The sequence below is a fragment of the Cynocephalus volans genome, chromosome 2 (genome assembly GCF_027409185.1).
Source record: "Cynocephalus volans isolate mCynVol1 chromosome 2, mCynVol1.pri, whole genome shotgun sequence".
NCBI classification, from domain to species: domain Eukaryota; kingdom Metazoa; phylum Chordata; class Mammalia; order Dermoptera; family Cynocephalidae; genus Cynocephalus; species Cynocephalus volans.
Window position 1 is genome coordinate 101504093 of NC_084461.1, and position 27427 is coordinate 101531519.

Sequence of the window (27427 nt, forward strand, 5' to 3'; positions counted from 1 at the left end):
CTATCCATTGTTGAAAATGTAATACTGAAGTCTCTCTTATTGAAGAACTGTCTATTTCTCCCTGTAATTCTGTCAATTTTTTCTTCATCTATTTTGAAAGTACGGAATATAGATGTGTAAATGTTTATAATTACTATATCTTGTTGCTGTATTGGGCCTTTTATTAATATATAATATCTTTGTCTTCTGTAACCTTTTTTTAAGGTCTATTTTGTTTGATATTATTATAGCCACCTCAGCACTCTTGATTACTATTTGCATGGAATATTTTTTCCTTCATTTCACTTTCAACCTATTTCTTCAGATCTAAACTGACTCTCTTACAGATAGCATATGATTAGGTCATTTAAAAAAATCTATTCTGCCAATATGTTTATTTTGATTGGATAATTTAATTCATTTACATTTAAACTAATTAGCAACAAGGAGGGATTTACTTCAGCCATACTGCTGTTTGTTTTCGATATGCCTTATAGATTTTTGTTGTTCTTCTTCTTTGATTTCCTCCATTACTGTCTTCTTTTGTGTTTAGTTGATATTTTGTATGACACGTTTTGATTCCCTTCTCATTTCTTTATGTGCACATTCTATAAATTTTTTGTGGTTACCGTGGGGATTTCATTTAACATCTAATTTTAATTTATACCAACTTAACTTCAATAGCATGCAAAGATTCTGTTCCTATACAGCTCTGTCCCCTTCTTCTGTTATTGATGTCATAGATTATGTCTTTATACTTTGTGTGTTTGCTGTGGATTGATATCTCCAAAAACTTAGTCCCCACTGTGACAGTGTAAAGAGAGTGGGAAATCCTATAATGGTAACTGAAAGGTGGGGCCGTGAAGAAGAGATAGGACCATGCTGCAGTGAATGGGTTAATAATGGTGGTCAGGAGCTTGGTTCTGAGGGCTTTGAAAGGAAAGCACATAAGAGTCTCTCCCTCTGCTCCACCATGTTCACCATGTGATGATCCTCTGAGTTGCTATAGTCACCACCAGGACAAGACCCTCGTCATATGTGCTCCCTGGACTTTGGACTTCCCAGCCTCCAAAACTGTAAGAAATAAATTTTGTTTTCTTTATAAATTACCCAGTTCCAGGTATTTTGTTATAAGCAACAGAAATGGACTAATACAGTGTCCAATAACATAAATTAAAAATTGTTTTTATGCATTTGTTTTTTAAATCACATAGAAAATCAAAAGTGGAGTTACAAATCAAAATTATAAAAATACTAGATTTTATTTTTTATGTATTTATTTATTTATTTTTAAAAAGATGAGGAGTAAGGGGATCTTAACCCTTGGCTTGGTGTTGTCAGCACCATGCTCAGCCAGTGAGCAAACTGGCTGTCCCTATATAAGGATCCAAACCTGGGGCCTTGGTGTTTTTGGCACCGCATTCTCCCAAGTGAGCCACAGGCCAGCCCAAAATACTAGATTTTATAATTGCCCACAAAGTCATCTTTACCAGAGATCTTTATACTTTCACATGGCTTTGAGTTACTGTCTAGTGTCTTTTCATTTTAATCAGAATGACTCCCTTCAGCATTTCTTGCAGGGCAGGTCTAGTGGTAACAAGCTCCCTCAGCTTTTGTTTATCTGAGAATGTCGATTTTTTCCTCATTTTTAAAAGACAGTTTTTTTGGATATAGAATGTTCAGTTGATAGGAAGTTTCTTTCAGCACTTTGAATATATCAACCCACTGCTTTGCAGTCTCCAAGGTTTCTGATGAGAAATCAGTTAATAGTCTTATTAGGGGTTTCTTATATGTGATGAGTCACTTTTCTCTTGCTGCTTTCAAGATTCTTTCTTTGTCATTGGTTGTCCAGTTTGATTATAATCAAGTTTTAATAATCTAATTTGAATTTATACCAACTTAATTTGGTGTGGGTCTTGGTGAGGGTCTCTTTGAGTTTATTCTACCTGGACTTTGTTGAGCTTCTTGGATTTTTAGATTTGTATCTTGCACCAAATTTGGGGAATTTGGGGCCATTATTTCTTCAAATAATCTCTTTGTCCCTGTGTATCTGCTCCTTCTGGAACTCCTATGATGTGTATGTTGGTCGGCTTGATGGTGTCTCCCAGGTCCATGAGGTTATGTTCTTCATTTTTTTCTTTGTTCCTCAAACTGAATAATTTCATTTGACATATATATTTTCTTTCATATATATTCTTTCTTCTTCTTGATAAAACTTACTATTGAGCCTATTTAGTGAATTTTTCATCAGTTATTGTACTTTCAACTCCAGAATTTCTATTGGTTCAGTTATTGTACTTTCAACTCCAGAATTTCTACTGGTTCATTTATTATAAATTCTCTTTATTGATATTCTCTACATACTGAAATATCATTCTCATATTTTCCTTTAGTTCTTTAGTTTTAAAACACATGTTTAAAGTAGCTAATTTAAAGTCTTTGACTTATCTTTGTCCAGTATCTGAATTCCTCAGGGACATTTTCTTTTTTTTTTTTTTTTTTTGTCTTTTTCGTGACCGGGACTCAGCCAGTGAGTGCACCGGCCATTCCTGTATAGGATCCGAACCCGCAGCGGGAGCGTCGCCGCACTCCCAGTGCCGCACTCTCCTGAGTGCGCCACGGGCTTGGCCCTCTCAGGGACATTTTCTATTGACAGATTTTTTTCTTGTCTATGGGCATACTTTCTTATTTATTTTGCATGTCTCATAATTTCTTTTTTGGAAAGATGACATTTTAAATAATATGACAATTCTGAAAATCAGATTCTCTTCTCTCTCCAGCATTTGTTGTTGCTGATTATTGTTGTTGTTGTTGTTTTTGCTTAGTGACTTTTCTAAACTAATTCAGTAAAGTCTGTTTTCTTTGTTGTGGTGGCCACTGATGTCCTTGCTCAGTTAGCTTAGTGGTCAACTAATGATAACACAGAGATTTCCTTAAATGCCTAGAACCAATAAATTGCCCAGTCTTTGAGAAGGGATATATTTGTGTGTTGAGGCATCCTTTCAACACTCAGCCAAGCAGTTGACAGCTCTGTGTTAGCCTTCACATCGAGCTCAAACAATGTCTCAAGATTACCCAGAAGTTACAGGTTAGTCCTTCTCAGGTCCTTAAGCATGTGTATAGCCTTGGTCATATTCATAGCTTTATGCTATTTATATCTTATTAAAGGGAAAAGATTTCTGATAAATAATGTTACTCAAAGGAAGTTACAAAATAGCATACTGGCTCAGTCAGAATTATGATAACAATAATTTCAGGAATACATTGGTGCTTTTCAGCATCCCCTATGGAAATCTCATTCCTGAGCTTTACCTTTTAAGCTTTTTGATGAGCTTCTTATTTGCCCCAATTGTTTGCCCTTAGACAGTTGCAATGTTAAACAATTGCCTCTGGTTGTTGTCAGCCAATGCCCCTGGGTGAACTCTGAGTCAGATCAAATAAAGACAGCTGGCAAGTGGGGTCTTCCAGGGACTTACCAGGTAGTTCACATAATGACAGTGTTCTGAGAATGAGGCTTTGAAAGGGCTCCAATACCTTTCTGCTCCTTCCAGGGGCTGCCAGAGTGCTAGTTTTTATCACAATAGCAGGCTGTTTAATTTCAAGGCTACCATGGATCTGGGAAGAGGGAGGTGAGAATAGGGTAAATTAAAATACCACCAAGCTCACTGTTCTTTTCTTTTTTCTTTCTTTCTTTCTTTCTTTTTTTACTGAGATTTACCTGTTTTTCTTGCATAAACACTCCTTGGATTGCTGTAAGCCTTTGGTTAATTTCCAGAGTGCCAAAATAGTTAATTCTGACAATTTTCCCACATTCACATTACTACTATGGAGGAAAGCATTTTCAGTGGTCCTTACTATACCTTCTGGATATATGGTTTTTGACTCTTGGCCAGTTTATGAGGCAGTGATTAAGTTCTGAAATTCTTCCTGGAGATTCCTAGAGTTGGTTTCTTTATTGATGGTTTGCAACTGGGCTTACGGGTTTGACAAACTTGGTCTGATTATTTGAATGGCCTAAGAGTTTCTCCTTTGAGCTCTCTTTAGATAAGATTCCTCTCACAGACCTTGGCAATTCAGGCTGGTAAAACAGCATGGTCCATTTGTGCAAATAACGGCCCTTAGGGAGCTTGCACATGGGATGTCTCTCTGACCTCCAGTGCTTGCCTGTACTCTTTGCTGCACCATATCCTTTGCCTTTACATAAAAGTTTGTATGAATATACTCTTTGGAGTTTGGTGAGTCCTTTCAAATAAAACAAACTGGGGACATCTTTTCAATGGTATATCTATATGATATAATACTATGCAGGTGTAGAAAAGTAGGTGGAATATATCTGTGGACAGATATGAAAAGACATCCAGGATATATTGTTCAATGAAAATAAAGGTGCAGAACTGCATATGATATACTTTTTTTATATAATAAGGGGAAAAATACAAGAGTATATCATTGTATTTGCTTGATATGTATGAGGAAACACTAAAGATAGACAAGAAACTATTAAAAATTATTACCTATGGAAGTGGTGGAAGTAAGACATTCGGTATATAATTTTTCATATTGTTTTGATTTTTAAACCTTATGAATATACTACCCATTCAAAAATGTAATTTTTCAAAGCAAATTGAAAAAAAAGGAAAATGTGGCCCAAGAGGTGCAATAAAGTATTATAGGGGTTCATAATAAGTACCAAGAAATGAAGATGGAAAAATAACAGGCATGCCAAAGAATAAACATGAACAGCAGAGATAAATAGCGGCACAAGATACAAAGCTGAAGTTTCACCTGGGTAGCTTATAAACTGCTTGAACATTTTGGGCAGAATACTTCTTTGTTGTGGTGGGCTGTCCTGTGCATTGCAGGATGTTTACCAGTATTCCTGGCCACTACCCACTAGATACCAGTAGCACTCTCTTCTCCTAGTTGTGACAACCAAAAAATGTCTCCAGACATTGTCGAATTGATTGGGGGTGGGTGGGGGAGGGCACCCCCAAAAACACTCCCAGTTGAGAATCACTGCTTTAACTTATCTGAATAGTAAGCATATTTTCTGAACAGCTTTTGATTTTTTTTTTTTAATTTCTAGTGAATGTTTTCCTGGCAACTGATCTATATTTCAGAATTACTTTTTCATTGAGTTGTCAAATATCTCATATAATACATTCCACTTTTTTATTGTTATTGTAATTCTGACTCAGCCAGTATGCTGTTTTGCAACTTCCTTTGAGTAACATAAATGATTTATCAAAAATATTTTCCCTTTTAATAAGATATTTAAATTGCTGAATCATTTGTTCTGATTTTATTACTTTGAAACTTTTTGTGTGGGAACCAATATCTATTTCTTTAATGATATTAGAGAAATGGGTTAAATATACTCATGTCCACGTATATACTTTTCAGTGGCATTTCTTCATGTAATAGAGGAGAAGAACACCTCTAATGTGTTTGAAGTAACCAGTTATTGACTTCTTTTGTCTTTTGCCTCTCCCTGGAAGTCTGGAATCCTTCAAATCCTTCAAGAAATTGTCCAGAGGGTGTTTAAGTTCAGTAATAAGTTAATTAACGCTGCATCTGTCACAATCCCCATCTCACCTGCTAGCGCAGTAGCTCACAATTTTGGCAGTGCAACTTCTGGGTGTAGAAATAAAAGGAGCATCTCCTCCCTCAGCTCTGCCCAGGATCTTCTGAAAGCGATACATGTGGTCTGTATTAGTCTGTTTCTGTTGCTTATGACAAAATGCCTGAAACTGGGTAATTTATAAGAAAATGAAATTTATTGCTTACAGTTTCCGAGGCTGGGAAGTCCAAAGTCCAGGGAGTATATCTGCTGAGGGTCTTCTTCTGGTGGCTGCTTTACAGCAATGCAGGGGTCTCACATGGCAGAAAATGGCAGAGCAGAGAGAGAAGAGACTCTTCTGTGCTCTCCTTTTAAAGCCCTCAGAACGACGCCCATGACCACCATTATTAATCCATTCACTGGGGCATGGTCCTCAGAATCTACTCACCTCTCCAAGGCCTCGCCTTTCAATTATCATAATAGGATTTCCTACCCTCAACAGTTACAGTGAGAATTAAGCTACTATTGAACTTTTTATTATGTACTTTGGGGGACACCAATCAATCCGCAGCATGGTCATAATTATTTTTTAATATGACTGTTTCTTTTCTAAAGAAAGCCAATCCAACCTGGAATCAGGAGACTTGTCCACAGATTACAGCAAAACCACCTGCCTGAGCTTTATATCAAATCCCCTTCCACCTCCTTGTTTTGATCCTTAGGATTTTGTTGTTGTTAATATGATAATTTCCGTTGGAGAGCGAGGAAGCGCACATTTCTCGAAAATCACCGTGGCCTATCCTGTCTCTAAACTCGGGTGAAAGGGTTTCCTCATTGGAAGAGAGATCAGTCAAAGCAGAAGAGCGAAGACTGCTTTGTAGCTGCGACGAAAAATTATTTTTGCCCTGAAAAAACTGGAGTCTAAAGACGAGATACGCAGAAATAAATCTTCAGCCTGCAAAGGGATCTTAACTACCTTCCCCTCCCTCTTCCCCAACGCCTCCAGGTACCTGCCATCCCATTCCCAATTCTCCCGCGCGCGACTGCAAACTCGGGACCCGGCGCGCATGGAGAACTTGCCCAGGAGCACTGGCTAAATGGCAAACAGATGCCCGGCCTGCCGAAGACCTCCCCGAGGAGGGCACCGCCTGGGAAACTGGTTCCAGCCCGTGGTTTCCGGGTGGAAAGACTGGCCGCCAGATTGTTTTATTCTCTTCGACGGGGAGCCGCAGACGCCACGCTCCGCAGCTTCCCGCTCCCCGCCCTCCCCTCCCCCATCCCGGCTTCCCGAACTCCAGATCGGCTTCGATACTCCCGACGTTGTTTCCATCCTCGGGACCCTGTTTCCATCCTCGGGACCCTGTTTCCATCCTCGCGCTCGCCGCCTGGGCCGCGCGCGTCCCGGGCTTATTCAGGTGCGAATTTAGGGTCACAAATTTGGCTCCAGAACTTTGTTCTGACGGCGCGGCCGTCCCTAGCAAGGTCACTTCAGAGCGCGTCCCCAAATGTCCCGGTCCTCAAGCCTGACTCACCCCATCCCCTAGCACACGAAGTCCCGGGTGGCAGCCAAGCAGGTGTGTTGCCGGTAGCTCATCGCTGCCGTCAAGGTGAGGGTGCTCTGTACCTGTCCCTTTTCCCACAATACTGAAACCATACCGGGGTACTCCCCCCCCCCCCCCACCGAGTCCCATTAATCCAAATATCCCGGTCGGAGGTGTCCAGATTCGAGCTGGGTCCTACGGCCCCACCGCGCCGAGCGTGGAAGCCTCTTCTGCGCGGTTTTTCCCTTCGAACTCGAAGCGGAGCGCGCCTCGGTGCGCCGGGTCCGCCCCTTCCCCCGGCTCTGGAGGGGGCGGGGGTGGGTAGGCAGGGACCTGGATCCGATTAGCTGGGAGGGGGAAGCCATGGTCCCAAACACTCTCTCGTGCCTCCCAGTCCTCCCAGGCTCCTCGAGGAGGAGGAGAGACGGTGTAAGAGAAGAGGGGCGGGGGTCCCATCACTGAGCACCCCGGCGGGGGATGTGAGCCGCTGCCGCCGTCTCTGGGCTCCCACTTCGCGCCCTTCCCCGCTCCCCGCCATGGGTCCCCCTTCCAGCTCCGGTTTCTACGTGAGCCGCGCACTGGTCCTGCTGCTGGCGGGGCTGGCGGCTGCGCTCCTGCTGGCGCTGGCGGTGCTCGCCGCCCTGTACGGCCACTGCGCGCACGCCCCGCCGTCTGAACGGCTTGGCCTCGGGGTCCCGGACGCCGCGTCCTCCCCTCCCCGCAGGCAGGAGGAGCCAACGCCGACCCCGAAACCCGGCCGTGCACACGAGCCGACGGTGACTAGCACCCCGCACGACTGGCGACCCCCGGGGCCCTGGGACCAGCTGCGCCTGCCGTCCTGGCTCGTGCCGCTGCACTACGAGCTGGAGCTGTGGCCCCGGCTGCGGCCCGATGAGCTCTCGGCGCCGTCGTTGCACTTCACCGGCCGCGTGAACATCACGGTGCGCTGCACGGTGGCCACCAAGCTATTGCTGCTGCACAGCCTCCTCTTGGACTGCGAGCACGCCGAGGTGCGAGGTCCCTTGGCCCCGGGCACCCGGAACGCCACCGTGGGCCGCGTGCCTGTAGAAGACGTGTGGTTTACGCTGGATACGCAATACTTGGTGCTGGAGCTCGGCGAGGCACTGCAGCCTGGTAGTCACTACGAGCTGCAGCTCAGTTTCTCGGGTCCAGTGTACCGGGACATCAGGGAGGGGCTCTTCCTCAACGTCTACACCGACCAAGGGGAGCACAGGTAAGGGCTGGCCGGCCCGGGGGAGACCCTCGCCCCCGCGTCCCAGCGCAGGCTGCAGGTCCAGCTGCCTACCGTGCCCAGGCGTGAGTTTCCTACCCTCCCCAAAGAGCCCCCAGCCCATCCTTGCGACGTTTTCTTCTAGAGACTAGATGGCGAGCGCCTCCCTTCCCTTTCCTCCTGAGACCCTCCTCGGAATAAAGGCTTTGAGACCGTGGTCCTTCCTCCCAGTTTTTGACCCTGTCACTACCCATCCAGTTTGTTTCCATCGTCGCCCCTTTTGAGGTCGCTGCTACCCCAGAAGTTTATACTTTTCTTCAGAAAGCCCCTTCTCTAGCCCGGAATTATTTCACCTCTTCGTACAAATCCCTTGCTATTTAAAGGTTAATTCTTGGACAAGTAGCAGCTGTAATAGGTGGGAGCTTGTTAGAAATGCAGACGTTTAGGTCCCACTCCCGACGGAGGGGATCGGAATCTGCGTCTTAAGGAGATCGTCGGGTGATTCACGGCGGCGTTCAAGTTGGAGAAGTGCAGGCTGAAAGCACCCTTTCCGGTTCTGCTCCTCTTCCCTTCCCTAGCGCTCCCCGCGCTCACCTCCCTGCTTTGCCTCTTTTTCCAGACACTGTAATGTAACTGCTGCTCTTGACCTAATATACCCACGTCGGGGCTGTTTGTTCCCATATCCTTTGATTTTTGCTAAGGTTCTCCGAAACTTCGGAATCGCCTTTAATTCATCTCCTCCCACCCATGCCTGTGGCCCGCATCTGGTTTCGCTGGAGAGCTGGGGCATCCCCTATCAGCCCTGTGCTCTCTGTCAAGCTCTGCAGAGCTTCAGAGCTAGACACTTCTGGGATTCCTCTGTAGAAAAAAATAAAAATAAAAAAATAAAAGCAACAGCAAGGGACCTCCCCTCTGAGATTGCAAGCACACGTAATGTACATATGTTCTTTTTACACTCATTTGAGATAATGTCTCCCACACGGAATATTTTCAGTCCCTGCTCGAGAAGGACTGCCTCTTTCCACGCTCTGTGCCCATGCTACAGACCTCTGCCGAACTCCGGGGAATAGCTTAGGGGCAGATAACAGAAAGGTATTTTTTCAAACCATGATCTCTTTCTTCGCTCACGCACTGGTGGAGCATTTGCGGTTTACACAACTGCATGTACTTTGCTCTTTATTATTAGACAAAATGTTCTCAGATGTTCTCTGAGTGAAAGAAACCACTAAATTACCCCCTAAACCATCTCCTGCACTATATTCAAAATTTCAAGGGTTTTTAAAATAAGTTTAATGAGCTGCCTTAGTGGGTGTGTAATCTGTAGCTTTTGTTTTCAAGGACAGCATACTTGGGTTTTCTCTTTTAAAAATGCATCAATGCTTGAAAAATAGTTTTGAAATGTTCTCATTAGGATAGTGTGTTAGTGGACTTGCACTGAGAATCCAAATAACGGTGTGTATTTCAGGGTGCAGGATCATTCAGAGGAAAAAAAATGGAAACTCTTTGCATACATATCTGACAGTGTTTTCTGCTGTCAGTCAGTAAATCTTCATCTGTTCCCTCATCTCTTCCTTCTTCCTGTCTTAGTGGGACAATGGCCCAGACAAACCAGCAAACTTGGGAAAGGAAAGTCCCTTTCCATTTTTCTATTGTGCTGCCAACTCTAGCAGTAACTAGAAACCATATTTTCAGAACATTAAAAATTCAAACAAGAAGAAATCATAATAAAGTCCTACAGATGTTCATAAGCCAAGGTAGAGCTCCGGAACTGTGACATTTTGGAAGAGTTGTTACCAGGAAGTTGTCACTCTGGGTCTCTGTTTCTGAAACCACAAGGAAAAGACACCTGTGGTTAAGCTTGAAGCCAAGGTCACAAAGAACCTGGACAGAATGATGGCAGTGGTGTGGCAGATTCTGGGAGCACAACAGTCCTGAGTTTGAACCTAAGCTGTGTGAATTGTCTTTTAACCTCTCTGAGTCTGTTGCTCCATTTGTGGGATAGATATATTAACTCAAATTTTAGAGTATTATGAGAACTAAATGAGAAGGGGGTGCGTGTGACTGTCACACAGCTTGGGCAATGGCAGCTGCTATCAATAGGTTGGATAATCATTGTTACCAGCAGCCTCCTTGTTATATAAACATGGACTCTACCAAGTTCCTGGAAGATATGAGTCTAAGAAAAGGACTCCCGAGGAGAGTTATTGTTTAATGGGTGTAGAGCTTTAGTTTTGCAGGTGAAAAGACTTCTGGAGACCGGTTGTGGAACAATGTCAATGTACTTAATACTACTGAACAGTAGAATTAATTATGTGTAAGGTGGTAAATTTTATGTTATGTGTATTTTACAATTAAAAATTTTAAAAGAAAAAATCAAATCAGTGAGTTTAGAATGGGGTTCAGAAACATATATTTTAACAATTGTATCGGGTAATTCTGATGCCCACAATCAGTGCATCATACTTTTCTCTAACTTTTTATTTTGAAGTAATTGTAGATTCACCAAAAGTTGTGAAGATTGTGTAGAGAGGTCCCATGTACTGATCACCCAGTTTCCCCAGATGGTTATATCTTACATAAGTATAGTGAAATATCAAAAGCAGGAATTGCACATTGGTACTACATGTGGATACAGTTTTATGTCACTTATCACGTGGGTAGATTTGTGTAAGCACTACCACGATCTTGATACAGAACTGTTCCATCACTTCAAACATTGCCCTCATACTTCTACTTTATACTCACTCATACCCCTCCCCCACCTCTAACCCCTGGCAACCACTAATCTCTTCCTCATCTCTATAATTTTGTCATTTTTAGGATGTTATATAAGTGGAATTATATAGTATGTGACCTTGAGAGACTGGCTTTTCTCACTCAGGGTAATGCCCTTGGGAGCCATCCAAGTTGCCTGCATCAATAGTTCAATTCGTTTTATTGGTGAGTAATGTTCTACGGTATAGATTCACAAGTTTGTTTAGTCATTCACCTATAGAGTTGTTTTCAGTTTCTGGCGATTACAATAAAGCTTTTATGAGTAATGTGTACATGTTTTTGTGTGAACAAGTTTTTATTTCTCTGTGATAAATGTCCAAAAGTGCAATTGCTGGATGGTGCAGTAGATGCATGTTTAGTTTTTAAGAGACTGACAAACTGTTTCCTAAAGTGGCTGTACCATTTTATACTCCCACCAGCAATGCTGGAGTGATAGAGTTCCTCTGCATCCTGCCCATCATCATTTGGTATTGTCACTATTTTTTACTTCAGCTGTCCTGATAGGTGATATCTCATTGTGATTTTAATTTGCATTTCTGTAGTGACCAGTGACATTAAATATCGCTTCATGTGCTACTGGCCATCTATATGTTATCTTCAGTGAAATATGTCTTCATGTCTTTTGCCTATTTTCTAATTGAATTGTTTGTTTTACTGTTGAATTCTGGGAGTTCTTTATATATTCTAGGTCTGACTCCTTTGTGAGATATTCAAGCCTCCTTCAAAAAGTTCATGGAAAGATTCATATTATTTTTCAATTCTATTTTCCTGTGAACTTTTTGAAGTACTCTTGTATGTGGTTTGCAGACATGTTCTCCCAGTCTGTAGCTTGTCTTTTAATCCTCTTAAATATGGTTTTTCATAGAGCAAAATATCTAATTTTGGTCAATTATGAATTCATAATAGTTATGAATTTTTTTGCATCCACATGTACATTTACTGTGTGCAAGACTTATGTACAGAATGAATGCATATGAGAAGCATATATCTAACCACATGAAAAACATTTTAAAAACAATTCAATGTAATAGTGTCACCTCCTTTTCTTGTTGGCATAAGTAGATTGAGAAGGTTTGGAATGAAATTTTTAAAGTTAACATGAAGAACATGCTTTCCTTTTGTTTGAGAACTCTGAAGTTCTGGTCTTCATTAGAAAAGTCAGTTCTTCCTGAACTGCCCACAGCACTTTTTGAGAGGATTTGCTCTATGCACGCCATGTTCTACACCAGTGATCTTCTCCCCTTCTCCCTGTTTCAGCTTTCTAATCATTAGTGTTTACATGATGTATCTTTTTGTACCCTTTTCCTTTTAATCTATATGTGTCTTAATATTAAAACTGAATTGCTTATTGAAAACATAGAGTTGGATCTTGCTTTTTGCAGTCTGGCATTCTGTCTTTTGATTGGGGGTATTTAGACTACCCACATTTGATGTCATTATTGATTTGATTGGGCTTAAATCTACCATCTTGCTATTTGTTTTCTATTGTCCCATCTGTTTTTTGTTCTATTTTTCCCTCTTTTTTTTTTTTTTTTGCCTTCTTTTGGATTGAGTATTTTAAAGTATTCCATTTAATCTTAGCTCTTGGCTAATTAACTGTATCTTTTTTTTTGGAGAGGGGAGGTGGGGTGGGAGGATTGCTTAGGGTTTACAATATGCATTCATAACTTACCACAGACTATAGTCAAATGATATTATACCACTGCACGTGTAATGTAGGAATCTTGGAACCTTATCCTTCTTTTTTTCTCTCTCCTATCCTTTATGCTATAGTTGCTACTCATTTTACTTCTACATAGGTTATAAGCCCCACAATGTATTATTATTTTTGCTTTAAACTATCAATTACTTTTGAATAAATTTTCAACAAGAGAAAAATCCTTTGTATTTACTTTCATCTATACTGTCTCCAGTGCTCTTCATTTCTTCGTGTACATTTGTTTCCATATTTTATTATTTTGTTTCCACCTGAAGAACTTTCTTTAATAATTTTTCAAATTTAGATCTAATGGTGATAAATTTTCTCAGGTTTTGTTAATCTGAAAAGGTTGTATTTTTCCTTCAGTTTTGAAAGATATTTTCTCTGGGTATTGAATTCTACATTGGCAGGTTTGTTTTTGTTGTTTTTAATTGCAGCAATTCAAAGATTATTTTGGTGTCTTCTGGCTTTCATAGTTTCTACAGAGAAGTCTTTGAATTTTAATTTTTGTTTCTCTATGTGTGATTTGCCTTTTTTCTCTAGCTGCTTTTAAATTTCTCTCCCTTACTTGTTTTCAGAAATCTGACTATGATTTACCTCTGTATAATTATCATTGGTTTATTCTGTTTGCAATTCCTTGAGCTTCTTGCATCTGTGGGTTTATAGCATTCATCAAATTTGGATAAACTTTCATTTGTTATTTTAAAATTTTTATTCTGTCTCCTAATTTGTCTCCTCTTATTCTGGGACTCCAATTACCTATTAGGCTGCCAGACATTTTCTAACAGATCACTGAGGTTCTTTTAGTTGTTTTTTAGTATTTTTTCTCTGTGTGTTTGATTTTAGATACTTTCTATTGCTTTGTCATAAATTTCATTGATTTATTTTCTTCTGCAGTGTTCATTCTGCTTTTAGTACCATCCAGTGAAATTGTCATTTAAAATATCGTATTTTTTATTTCCAAAATTTCAGGCTAGTTCAATGGTAGTGGGTTATTAGAACTTATTAACATTAGTGTCACTAAAGTTGGTATACAGCCCCTCACTGCTACACTTGACCGACTTTTAAAACACAATAAAATAAAATTTCTACACTTTCCTTTTGTTTGTCTTTCATTTTGTTTCTCATTATGTTCATGTTTTCTTTTATACCTTGAGCATCTTAGGCATATTTATTATAACTGTCTTAAGGTCCTTGTCTGCTAATTTCAGCATCTCTGTTATTTTTGGTTTTGTTTCTATTGACTTCTTTTTCTCTGGGTTATTGTGTACTTTATCTTGTTTCTTTGTATTTCTAGCATTCTTTAAACAGATTTATTGAAGTATAATTGACATACAATATACTGCACATATTAAAAGTGTATAATTTGATGTATGTATACATATGTGCTGGTGAAACCATCACTACAATTGAGATGATAAACATATCCATTACCTCCAAAAGTTTCTTGTGCTCTTTGTAATCTTTCCTTTGCACACTCCTCTGACCCCCTTATCTTCAGGCAACCATAGATCTACTCTCTGACTAGAGATGAATTTGCATTTCCTAGTGTGTTATATGAATGGAATTATACAGTATGCACTCTTTCATGTCTGACTTCTTTCACCTAGTAGAATTACTTTGAGATTCATCCTTTCTGTGTGTATCAATTCTTTTTTTATTGCTGAGCATTCCATTGTATGGATAAAATTGGTTTATCCAACAAATTACCAAGACATTTGGGTTGTTTCCAGTTTGGGGCTATTACAAATAAAGCTCCCAGGAATATTCATGTACAAGTCTTTGTATAAATTCATTACTCTTAAGTAAATACCTAGGGGTGCAATGGTTGGCTTATATGGTAGGTGGATGTTTAGTTTTTTAAGAGACTGAAAAACTGTTTTCCAAGGAGTGTGACCATTTAAAATATTTATGAACAGTCTAGAAGAATGCCAGTGGCTCCACATCCTCACCAACACTTGGTATTACCAGGCTTTTTAATTTTAGCCTTTCTAATAGGTGTATGATGGCTCTCATTACAGTTTTGTATTTTCCTAATGACTAATAATGTGCTTCATTTCCTGGACTTATTTGCCACCCATGTATCTTCCTAGCAAAATGTCTGTTAAAATCTTTTCTCTATTTTTTTCTTGGGTTGTTTTCTTATTATTGAATTTTGAGAGGGTCCTTTCTCAATATATAATTTGCAAATATTCTCAGTTGTGACTTGTCTTTTTATTCTCTTAGCATTTTTCAAAGAGCACAAGTTTTACATTTTGATGAAGTCCGATTTTTCAATTTTTCCTTTTATGTATCATATTTTTGGTGTTTTGTGTAAGAAAACATTGTCTATCCCAAATTCATACCAATTTTCTTCTGTGCCTTTTTCTGGAAGTTTTATAGTTTTAGATTTTATAGTTAGATCTATTATCCATTTTGTATTAATTTTTGTATATGGTGTGAGATATAGATTGAGGTTTTTTTGTTTGTTTTTTGGTTAGTGTGTGTGTGTGTGTGTGTGTGTGTGTGTGTGTGTGTGTGTGTGTTGGGGGTTTTTTTGCTTATGGAAATTGAACTGTCCCATCACCATTTGTTGAACAGTCTATTTTTTCTCCACTGAATTGTCTTTGCGCCTTTGTAAAAAAAAAAAAAAAATCAATTGTCCATATAATGGTGGGTAAATTTTTGGATTCTCTATTTTGTTCCATTGCTCTGTTTATGTATATTTATGCCCATTCCACACTGTCTTGCTTACTGTAGCTTTATAATAAGTCTTGAAATCAGGTAATATTTATCACCAACTTTATTCTTTCTCAAGGTTATTTAGGTAATTTTAGGTCCTTTGCACTTCTGTATGAATTTTGGAATTAGCTTATTTATTTATACAGAAAAAGACAAAAGAAAAATCCTGCCGGGGTTTTGACTAAGACTGTGGAGAATTCAAATTATGAAAATATTGAGTCTTCCAACTTATAAACATGGTATATCTCTTTACTTATTTAGGTCTTCTTTGATTACTCTCAGCAAGGTTTTATAATTTTCACTGTACATATCTCATACATGTTTTGTCAAATTTATCCCTAAGTATTTTATATTTTTGTATCTATTGTAAATGGTATTTTAAAAAATTCCAATTTCCAGTTGCTGTTGCTAGTTAATTTTTGTATATTGACCTTTTATGCTATATTGTTGCTAAACTCACTTATTAGTTTTAGCAGCTTTTTTGTTGTTAAAAAATTAAATTTTCTACATAGATGATTATACTGTCTTGAATAATGACAGCTTTGCTTCTTTTCTAGTTTAGATGCCTTTTATTTCTTTTTCTTGCATTATTACAATGTCTAGTACAATGTGGAATAGAGGAAATAAGTGCAGATGTCCTAGTCTCTTCCCTTAATATAGGGTGAAAGCATTAATACTTGCACCATTAATTATGATTTTCCCTGTAGTTTTTTCTGTTTGTAGGTTAAGGAAATTCTCTTCTATTTCTAATTTTCTTTTTTTTCCTTTGAGCTCACTTTATTATTATTTATTTTATTTTATTAATTTTTTTTACATTCTATGATGTTGCAGAGCAGTTGGGAGGGCAGGGGAGGGGGAAAGGGGAAGGAAATGGGATGGAAGGAGGAGGGGCAGGATTGAGGCCTGCGGCACCCCCCTCATTCCCACAGAGGAGACTGGGGGGCTTCCAGCGGTGGCTTGGTCATTGCCAGGCTGGGTGCAGGTGTCAGGGGGATGTGGCAAAAGCCCTTGCCTCCCACTTCCCCAGCTCAGGAACCCAGGGCCCTTCTTGCTGTGGCTTGGTGGTTGTCACTGTATTTCTAATTTTCTGAGAGCTTTTATCAGGAATGGATGTCAGATTTTGTCAAATGCTTATTCGGCATCTCATCAAATGATTGTGTGGTTTTTCTTCTTTAGTTTTTTCATATGGTAAATTCCATTGATTTTCTAATGGTAAACCAATCTTGCATTCCTGAGATAAATACAACTTGGTCTTGGGCCGAGCCCGTGGCGCACTCGGGAGAGTGCAGCGCTGGAAGCCCAGCGACGCTCCCACGGTGGGTTCGGATCCTATATAGGACTGGCCGGTGCACTCACTGGCTGAGTGCCGGTCACGAAAAAGACAAAAAAAAAAAAAAAAATACAACTTGGTCTCGATGCATTAGCCTTTTCATATATTGTTAGATTTGATTTACTAAAATTTTCTTTAGAATTTTTGCATCTATGTTCATGAGAGACCTTGATTTGTTGTAATTTTTCTTTCTTGCAATATTTTTGTCTGATTTTGGTATCAGAATAACACTGGCTTCAAAGCATGAGTTCCGAGGTATTACGTTTTCAATTTTCAGAAAGAATTAATGTAAACTTGGTACTATTTCTTTCTTAAATGCCAGGTTGGATTTCACTAATAACGCCACCTGGGCCTGGAACTTCTTTGTGGGGTGGTTTTTAACTACAAATTAAATTTATTTAACAGATACAGGGCTATTTAGGTTATCTATTTCTTCATGAGTGAGCTTTGGTAGTTTGTATATTTCAAGGAATTTGACAATTTAATCAAAGTTTTCAAAGTTGTCAAAGTTATAAGTATAAAGTTCAAAATGTTTTCTTATTATTCTTTTAATATCTGTAGAATCTGTAGTGATATCAACTCTTTCATTCTTGATATTGGTAATTTGTGTGTTCTTCTTTGAGAGCTGGAGCCCTGGTCTAATACCACCCTACCCTTTATTGGTTGTCTTACCATACACATAAACTCCCAGGGCCTTAGCTTTTGTACATGTAAGTTAAGGGGGTGGGACTCTCCAATGCCTCTTCTACTTCTGATATTCCATAAGTTTGATTAGTCTGCCTAGAGATTTATCTATTTTATTAATCTTCTTATAGAACCAGTTTTTGGTTTCATTGGTTTTCTCTATTTTTCTACTTTTTATTTCAATGATTTGTACTTTGATCTTTATTATTTCCTTTCTTCTTCTTACTTTAAGCTTTATTTCTTTTACTTTTTGTGTATTTTTAAGGTTAACACAAGGGCATTAATTTAAGATTCTTTTTATTTTCTAATTTAGTCATTTAGTGTTATAAATTTTTCACCATTACTTTAGTGGCATGCCACAAATTGATGTTATGCTGTTTTTTCATTTTCATTCAGTTCAAAATACTTCCTAATTTTTATTTTGATTTCTTCTTTGACTCATGGGTTATTCAGAACATACTATTTCATTTTCAAATAGCTTGGCATTTTCTCATTTTTTATTGAGTGCCCTACGTTTAACTTTTTATGCTATTGAGTGCTAGATATTGTTATATTGCTTTAAAGAATGCTGGCCTTTTTGGATAGGCACTTAAGTCACTTCGTGATCCTTTGGATCCTTGTTTGAATCTCTTGAGCCTTGTTTTTAAGTTCTTTGAGAGTAGCTCTAAAGTAGCCCTTACTGTAGGTCTACTTTAGCTCACTTCTCAGGCTTACCCTCCTGGACTGTGTTGAATAATCCATATATCCTGGAGGTTTCTATACTCTGGCTAGCTGGCATTCAAACCACTCCTAGCACTACGTGAGGAGGTCTGGGAATTGTTCTGCTTACCTTTCCCTGGTACTTGTTTTTTCCCCAACAGCTTTTCTTTGCCTGACCTTATGAAGTGCAGATTGATGTTTGACCAAAGACTCAAAGGAAATCCTATGCAGATTCTGGGTATCTTTTTCTGCATGATTACCTCCTTTCTTATACTCTACCCTGCAAATTCTAGCTGTCTAGGCCTCCCTGAACTCTAATCTCTGTCTCCTCAACTCTGAGACCACTGGGCTCTGTTTCAGTTCCCCTTCTCTGTGTTGCAGTTTACAGATTACTTCCAGGCAGAAAGAGTGATTGTAGAGTCCACTTTATTTTTCTTCTTTTGGGGATTGCAGTCCTGTGTTTTCTGTTATCTAATGTCCGTAAACAGTAGTTCACATATTCTGTAAAGTTCTTTAGTTGTTTTCAGCAGAAGGTTAATTTCAACCTATATTACTCCCTCATGGTGGAAAACACAGAAGCCTCATCTTCTCCAGATCTGGGAATGCTATTATAAAATTAATCTCAGTCATCTTTATGACAGCTTAGTTTGCTTTAAGTATTTATTACATTATGTACTTCAGATCGGGTATGCATTGGAAAGGATCCCAGGATTAGAAGCTGAAGCTCTGATTTTGGTCCCTCCCCTGTCATGTACTAGTTGTCTAATCAGTTGCATAACCTCTCAGGGAGTCAGCCTTCACATCTATAAATTAAGATGGTGGAACTCTCCAAGGTCTTTTCCGTTTTTGAAATTCAAGAGAACATATAATCCCTCTGTTATTCAAAGATTTCTGTAGAAATACCTCTTACATTTCTGATCATGGCATCCTCGTGATAAAAGATAAGAAGGAACTGGGAGATCTGTAGAGTAATGAAAATAGAAAGATCAAGAGAAGAAAATGTGAAATAGTTGGAGAAAACCAAGATCATGTTTGGGGGGACAAATAAAGGCGAGAGTAGCATGATCAAAATCAAGCAATTCGTGCAGGTGTAGACAGAACAGAGAATTGAAAAAGACTTCCTTGCAGTTGCTGCTTATGCTCAGAAATCTGGCAGAGTACTTAGAGTATGACACACAGGAGAGAAATTTGAGCAATATTTGGAAAGAATTTTGCAAATCTCAGAACAAGGCCGATGACCCCAAGTACCAGGTACATAATGTTGTTGGTGTCACAGAAGAAAGAGGTGATTTTATTGTCCTATAGAGGTGTCAAACCCATATATTTTATGTGACTGAGTAGTTTTCTCTGGAAGATGGTATTACTCATTCTAGGTATAGATCTAGATCCTATATCTTTTGAAAACAAGTATAATTAGCATATTGAAAAAATACACCTCATAATTCAGTAAATATGCAACTTTATTTTTCCCATTGTCCTTTTACAGTGGGAAATTTAGTCTATGGGGTAATCTTTCTTGCTTCTGCATGAAAATTCCAGCAGCCCATAATTTCCTGCTCATTCTTAGATGATAGATGATCTACAGTTACTAAGGCACAGATACAGTCAGATGGAAAAATTAGAAAATCAAGTCCTGTGTAATACTCAAAACTTTGAACTTAATTTACTGCTAAATCTCCCTGTCTCCTGCCTCTATCCACACTTTCACACTCTCAAGCTGGCTTCAGGATGGAAATCTGCAACAAGGTAATGGATAGTGGCCCTTCTCCATTTCTCTACCTTGTGTTTCTAGTCCTCCCTGCCTATCTTGATAGCTGCTATTTTGATCCCATGAGGGTCCAGTGAGGCTGGGGGAGACAGGGAGAGGTGACACTTAGGGCACTTCTTACCTGAATTAGTACTCTTGTCATTTGGTCTTACTCTGGTCTACCAGATGCCTTTTTCCCATGAGATGTAATTTTCCAGGACTTTTCAGAGTTTTCCTGCTGTTTCTCTCTCTCTCCTACAATTCCCTTCACCCAGCAGAATGCTTCTCTTATTTCTCTATTCTCATGGTCACTGTTAATCCTTCCTCAGCCCCTAGACATCAAGTAATACATCTCCAGGCTCCTTCAACCTCTTCCAGGTGGCTCTATTGGACAGGACCCTAGACAGTCTCCACATTGACTCACTCTGTGTCTCAGGGCCCACAGCTCTTTCAAGGAACACTCATACATCCCTTGTGTGGGACTGACATGGGTCCCAAGGCAGCAGCACTCTTCTGGATCTGACTCCAGAGCAGTCAGCTGTTCTCTTCTCTCGTCTTTTAGATCCGCACCTGGTAGGAGTTAGGCCCCGGCCACAGCATCAGTTTCAGCTTTCTTAAGAGTGAGTTGGCACCAGCCTCTAAATCTCTCAGCCTCAGGAAACACTTTTATGGCTTTCTGAAGGATCATTTCCCCCTAGTCTAGGTAAGAGGGTGGTACCTCCTCCCAATTCCTTGAGAGCATGGAAGGCTCGGCAAAATAATATGCATCCCCATCCCCTCCCCCCACCATGCCAAGAGATCTGTTCTCTGATCCTTTTGTCTCCATTCCCTGACTCTTCTTCTATGTCCTTGATCTAGCTGAGAAGCCCAACAGTTCTCAGGGCCATTTACTTTTTTCATAACATGGTTTGGCACCTTTTTTTAGAACTCTACATCTATTATGTTTTGTTGCCTGGTGGAAACTTCAATTTTCAGATCCTATTACACAAACATGATTCATGGACCAGTCCTTGAACCACAGTCCAATTGTGTAACATCTGGCTCTACTAAACACTTTGATTTCTGAGTGTGCTATTGTGTTAAAAATATTGGTGGGGGGGGGGGGAAGACAATTCTCTGAAGAGTTTTATTTAATCTTTGACCAGTTATGCTATTCAGCACTTGTTAACTATAGCCATAGTCATAAGGAGTTTACAAAATAATTTGGAATGAAATACCTTACTGAATGGATATAGTGGACATTTTTAAAGTGGTAGTAGCTTGATTCCCCAAAGGCATGATGTGTTTCTTGACTGCTAAGATCTCTTAAAGCACAAGAAAGTGGCAAGCCCATAATTCTCTGGTTAGACAAGCAGGCAGGAAAATGGATGTGCAATACTGAGCCACTAGGAGACAAATCCTCTCAAATTAACTCCCACACCAGTTGACCACTGTAAATACAGACGTAATGGACACCATAATAGCATGTTTCAGTGAGATTTGAAGAGAAGAAAGGGTGGCAGATGGTTCTATTTTCTGAGGTCAGAATATCCTTACAGGGTTGCTTGAGTCCAAAGCAGAGAAAGAAGGGAAAGAAACACCACTTTGAGGTCCTCAGATGTGGCTTAACCAGATCATATGTGCTGCTGGCTGGCACTGACCTTTGTGGTCAAGGTTGAGAGCCAAAAAGGGCTGTGTGTTATAAGAATTTCTCACTAACTTTTTGTTTGTTTGTATAAAACTAGGGAGGGAAATAGTTGAACAAAATCCAAGAGAGTTTCTTTTATTTCACTTCTCTGGAGACCTGAATCATGGTATTGGAAAGCTCTTGCTTGATGCTTGATTTGCTAAATTGGTGACTCTCTAAGCTGGTGTCGCTTAGCTTTTTTGAACCATACAGTAAGTTTTCCACCTCCTTGAAGAGTATGATTTATCTCCCTGCTTCCCACCTTACAACCTCCTTGAGATTCATAAGCTTTGTGAAGTCATGGCAACTGAGAAGATGTTATCAAGTTTTACTTTCCATTATAGTTTCTGTTACAAAAGCAATAGACATTTGTTAGCTTTCCAAATATGTAAGCATGCATTATATAATTGGATATGCTTTTTCACTCCATACTACCCCTTTTCATGCTAATATATCACCATTTGTACAAAATGTCCTACAATTTCAGAGGGCTCATTGACCTCCTGAAAGCCATGCATGAACCCCCAACGGGACTTTTTCTCCCAACTCTAGATGACTCAGTTAAGGCCATCTCATGGGCTCTTTTTCCATCCTGTTGTATGTCTTTATCCCTCTTAGAATCACAGTGTTAGAGCTCTAAGAAGTCATAGAGATCTTCTAATTCCATCCCTACATTTTATAGAAATGGATATCTAGAGAGTTTAAGCAAATCTCCCAAAGATGCACAACTGTGATTACACAGCATATTCTGAGCAAGAACTCAGGTGGCTAAAGTCCCTGAGTTTATTCTTTCCATTATATTGTCAATTGCTTGAATCTTCTCTACTTTATCCCATCCCTCTTAAAGACAGCAGCCAAAACTCCAAAACAAACAAATGCCAGTATAACAAACTCTGCAAAAGTACTTCATATTCTTTTGTACATACTTATATCAAGCTGCTTTTATTTTATAATCACTCCAAGGCTGAGCAAATACTTATTCAGTTGCTATAAACTCAGATTTTTGCCAAGTGTTGTAAATGATACAGAAGAAAAACTACATAACCTCTAACTTGTAGTAGTTTAAAATTTATTGGGTAGACAAACATGATTCATGTTTAGCTTGTTCTCAGCACTAACATCGGGGACCTTTTTTAATGCATTTGTAATTAGTGATTTCCAACTCTCCAGTCCTACTCTGTAACTTATCCCTTTCTTATTTCTTCTATAGTTTATCTCTATCAAGAACTATTCTTGAGACTGGAAGGAGTATAGGAGAATTCATAGGTGATTTATTGACAAGTTTAGTTACTAATAATATAAAAGCTCAAACAGCAATACAAGGTAGATAGTGTCATTATTTTCTAGGTGGGAAAACTGAGGATCAGCAAGATTATATGACTGTTCCAGGATTGCTCAGTTGGTAATAGATGGAGCAGGGTCTAGTAGCCAAAGTGGCTGGTGTCAGAGTCCACAGACTTTCCAGTACATGCAAACAAGAGTATAATAAAGTGGGAAAAAGTGAACAGGGAAAAAAAAGCTTGATGGAAGATATAGCTTTGTCACAGTGAGGTTTTATGGACACTTCAAATTAGCTGACTGTGAGAGATTTTTTAATGTGCTTACTGTTCTATGTGTCCTTCCTAAAGCTGTGTGAATTCTTATGTGAGCAGGGGCGTTATGGTGAAGGAGGGATTCACAGAGATGAGGAATGGATGGGACACACTCTCTTGAGATATCTATAGAATTCATCTTTTACTTATCTAAGAATTGGGCCTGAAGCAAGGATAAATGTATAAGAGACATTAAGTCTCAGAACCTTAGTTGAAAAAAGAGACCAAGGTGGTGGAATAGATGATCCTGGTATTGCTCCCCCCATGACAGGTCAACTTACAACTACTAAAACACAAACACTACCATCCTGTAATCACCGAAACTTAGGGGAAGAGGAGGAGAGACCTGCTGAGTCCATGAAGGTGTGGAAAACTGCAACAAGTGGAAGGAGGGATTACCCCAACCAGATCCCATCCCAGCTACACACAGAGGGCCTACCAGCACACAGAGCAGCTACCTAAGAGTGGCAAAGCTACAGCAGCACCATCTGTGTGATGCTCCTCGGAGTTTGCAAGGGAGAAGGGTGCCATGATCACTGGAAAAAGCCCTGCAACACTTTGGGGTGTACATCCCATTTCTCAGGACAGGGGTTCTTTGGGGAGAAGGGGAGACAGTTGATCTACCTTCCAATCTGCATGGGCACCACATAGTGGAGACTGGTCAGTGTGGTAGACTGCAAGGCACAGTTTGCAAGAAAGTCTCAGTCACAGGCCAGAATTTTCACACAGCCCAGTTGCATTTGTGGTGACCTGGAAGTGACTAAAAGTCCAACATTTAAAATCTGGTTCTTACCAAAAGTTTTTCCCAGTCTGAGAATCAGCAGTAAGGCAGCAGTTTTAGCTTAGGCACAAAGTTCAAGTTCCAGTCCCTGCAGGAAGTTTCTCCTATTCCAGGAATTAACCACAGGACAGCGAATTCGTTCTAGTGCAGTTTTTAAGTGGTGGTGGTTGCTATTAAGCCATTACAGAACAGGAAAAACAAAAACAAAAAACAAATAGACCAGAGACAAAGTTCCGACATTAAGCAGGATAGATCTAACACTAGCAAAGAGCACCTATAAAACCTGAAAGAGGTAGCTGTCTCCTCTAATACCCATGCAGAATGTAAAGACACAAAGATCAAGAAAGAACAGAGAAATATGACACCACTAAAGGAAATCAACAAACCACCAGCAATGGACCCAGAAGGGCAGTGGATTTATGAAATGTCTGACAGAATTCAGAATAATCCTCCTAAAAATGTTCAGGGAGTCACAAGAAAATACAGATAGAAAATTAACTGATATTTGGAAAACAATTCAGGAGCAGAAAACTTGACAAATAAATAGAATTAATTTTTTAAAAATAGAAATTCTCAAAATAAAGAATACACTATCTGAACTGAAAAACTCCATAGAAAGTTCCAACAGCAGACTTGATCAAACAGAGGAAAGAATCAGTGAGCCTGAAGACAGAACATATGAAATTATCCAATCATAGGAGCAAAAAGAAAAAAGAATAAGAAAAAATGAAACAGAATTGCAGCAATTACGGGACTCCCTCAAGTGAAATAAGCTCTGCATAATTTGTGTACCCAAAGGAGATGAAAAAGCCATAGAAAGCATATTTAGGGAAATAATGACAGAAAATTTCCCAAACATGGAGAAAGATGACAGCATCCAGATACAGAAAACTCAGAAGTCAGCAATCATTCAATCCAAAGAGGAACACTGCAAGGCACATCATGGTCAAATTATCAAAAACCAAAGACAAAGAAAGAATACTGAAAACAGCAAGAGAAAAGAAACACGTAATATTCTACGGAGTCCCAATATGCCTCTCAGTGGATTTCTAAGTAGAAACCCTGCAAGCCAGGAGAGAATGGGAACAAAGAATTTAGCATCTCCAGTTGTTGTCTAAAGACACATTCCCAGATCACTGAATCTTGGCAAATGGGATAATGAGACTGCAGGTTTATTTTGAGGAGAAAGTTGTTTGCTAGGACTCATGCTGTCCTCAGACTCAGGCAGCGTTTGCAGAGCGTGAACCTGACATCTTGTTTGTTCAGAATATTCTTGTTGCTGAGCTTTTCCCTATAAATCGTCAGTGCACTATGGCATAATAGCACTTTTTGTATTTTTCCATGGAGATGGAGGAAGAAGCAGTAGCGATTTGATAAATCTACCCATATATAGTTGAAAGTTAGTTTCTTTTTCCTTTTTTTATGTATCTATATTGTTTACCACCAGGGGTATTTAAAATACAACTTTTTGTAAGTTTTCAACCAGAAAGATGGGATATGTGAGCAAAAAGAAGCAAAAAAAGAAAAAGAAAAAGAAAGACATTCTTTAACTGACTTGTACTTTGGTGGAGGAAGAAAGCAGCAGACCATTATAAAAGAAGTAATCCTGGTTTAAAAAAGACCTGGTTCTCAAAAGGCTGCCATTGCATATTTGCTATATTTGTTCCTATTTTGTTTATAAAAGGTTTTAAAGGTTTATGATGTAATGAAGCAAATATTATTTTGTGGTTGAAAATTAAAGAGTTCTTTTGTATTTTAGGTCGTACAAGAATTCGAAGATGCGGTGAGAATTGGAGTGTGTGTGTGTTATGGGCGGGCAGTGAGGAAGAGGAGGGGAAGTGACTAGCTCCTTCCCGTCCACCAGGCTTAATTATAAGCCATATTTCTCAATATTTTTTTTTTTGCTTCCATTGATTTGGATAAAAAATAAATGGATTTTTCCCAAAAATGTATTTCAGGGCCCTGGTAGCATCTCAGATGGAACCAACATTTGCCAGGAATGTTTTCCCTTGTTTTGATGAGCCAGCTCTGAAGGCAAGTTTTAATATTACAATTATTCATCATCCAAGTTATGTGGCCCTTTCCAACATGCCAAGGCTAGGTAAGTCATGCTCCCTGTCTATACACACACACACACACACACACGCACACGCACACGCACACACACGCACGTGCACACACACGCACGCACGCGCACGCGCACACGCACGCACATATGTAAATATGTATAAACTTTGTAATAGCTTTTATATCAATAGCTTTTCCAGGCAGTGCATTAGTAGTGTAGTATAATTGCAGTGTATTGTAATTAGGGAGAACAGTTATTACATGGGGTATATGTCAGCACCCACATCTTGGAGACAGTAAATCTTGATTCATTTAGCATTAAAAGCTGGGGACATTACACTGTTCATTTACATTGGCAGCCTGCCTGCTCATTAGTTTGGGCTTGAACTATTGATCATTAGTGATTAAAAGCTGTTGGACTTGGTCTGAACCTGGTGCACAGATGTGTTTTATTTGGCTCATGTGACTTTTTTCTTTTGGTTGAATTAGTTTCACATGAAAATCTAGATTTTTATTTCCTTAAAAACACAGAAAATCTAACAGCACTGGACCTGCAATTCTTATGTGATGCCATAGTCCCCACGACTCCCTGTTAGTGTACACCAGCTCATTTCACATCAAGTACCTGGCCCTCATATACATAGACTGCTTCTGCCGAAGATCTATCTGAAACCTGAGAATGGTAGAGTTCCACCTTGTTGACTTACTATGGGCCTGAGCAACTCTAAGTTGCATGTTGTGAGAAATGGGCTACACTGGGAAACTAAAGAAGTGGGTGGAAGAGAAAGGAAGCAGATCAGGGACCAAACTTACAGTGCTCATGGATTTGACCCTCAATCAAGGCTATATTACTCAAGATGGTGATTCAGACCCAAGATGTTGTCCTTAGATCTTCCTAATGTAGTTTTTGATAGCTTAGAGGTAGGTAGAGAAATTTGAACTGCCAGACTATAGAAAGTAATTGGGAACAAGTAGCTGGGTGACAACTGACTTGATAACTTATTTCAAAGGTAGATGTTATTGCTTAGGTTTACAGTGATTTGGACTAAAATAAATTTCTCTAGGTCAATCTGAAAAAGAAGATGTGAATGGAAGTAAATGGACTGTTACCACCTTTCATACCACACCCCACATGCCGACTTATTTAGCCGCATTTGCTATATGTGATTTTGATCATGTCAGCAGAATGGAGAGGGGCAAGGAGGTGAGTAAGGAAGATTCTCCAGGTATGCAAAAATGTACTAGCTGCAGATTGTTTACCCAGTCTTTCTGGGTCCAGGGGCTATGCCTGCATATCCCATCTTCACCTTCTGCTTCTCTCCCAAGCCCTGTTGAAGCTCTTAGTGTAGCTTTGC

The 27427-nt window shown here is 39.6% G+C and overlaps 1 protein-coding gene across 1 annotated transcript in view; it reads left to right on the plus strand.

Annotated features, from left to right (window-relative positions):
• Positions 1 to 7616: 7616 nt before the first annotated feature.
• LVRN (laeverin) overlaps positions 7617 to 27427 on the plus strand; it is a 65805-nt gene continuing 45994 nt past the window's right edge. Inside the window, exons 1-3 of the mRNA XM_063087866.1 lie at positions 7617 to 8314; positions 25964 to 26106; positions 27137 to 27276. Coding sequence (XP_062943936.1) covers positions 7617 to 8314; positions 25964 to 26106; positions 27137 to 27276 — 981 coding nt within the window. The remainder of the gene's footprint in view (positions 8315 to 25963; positions 26107 to 27136; positions 27277 to 27427) is intronic.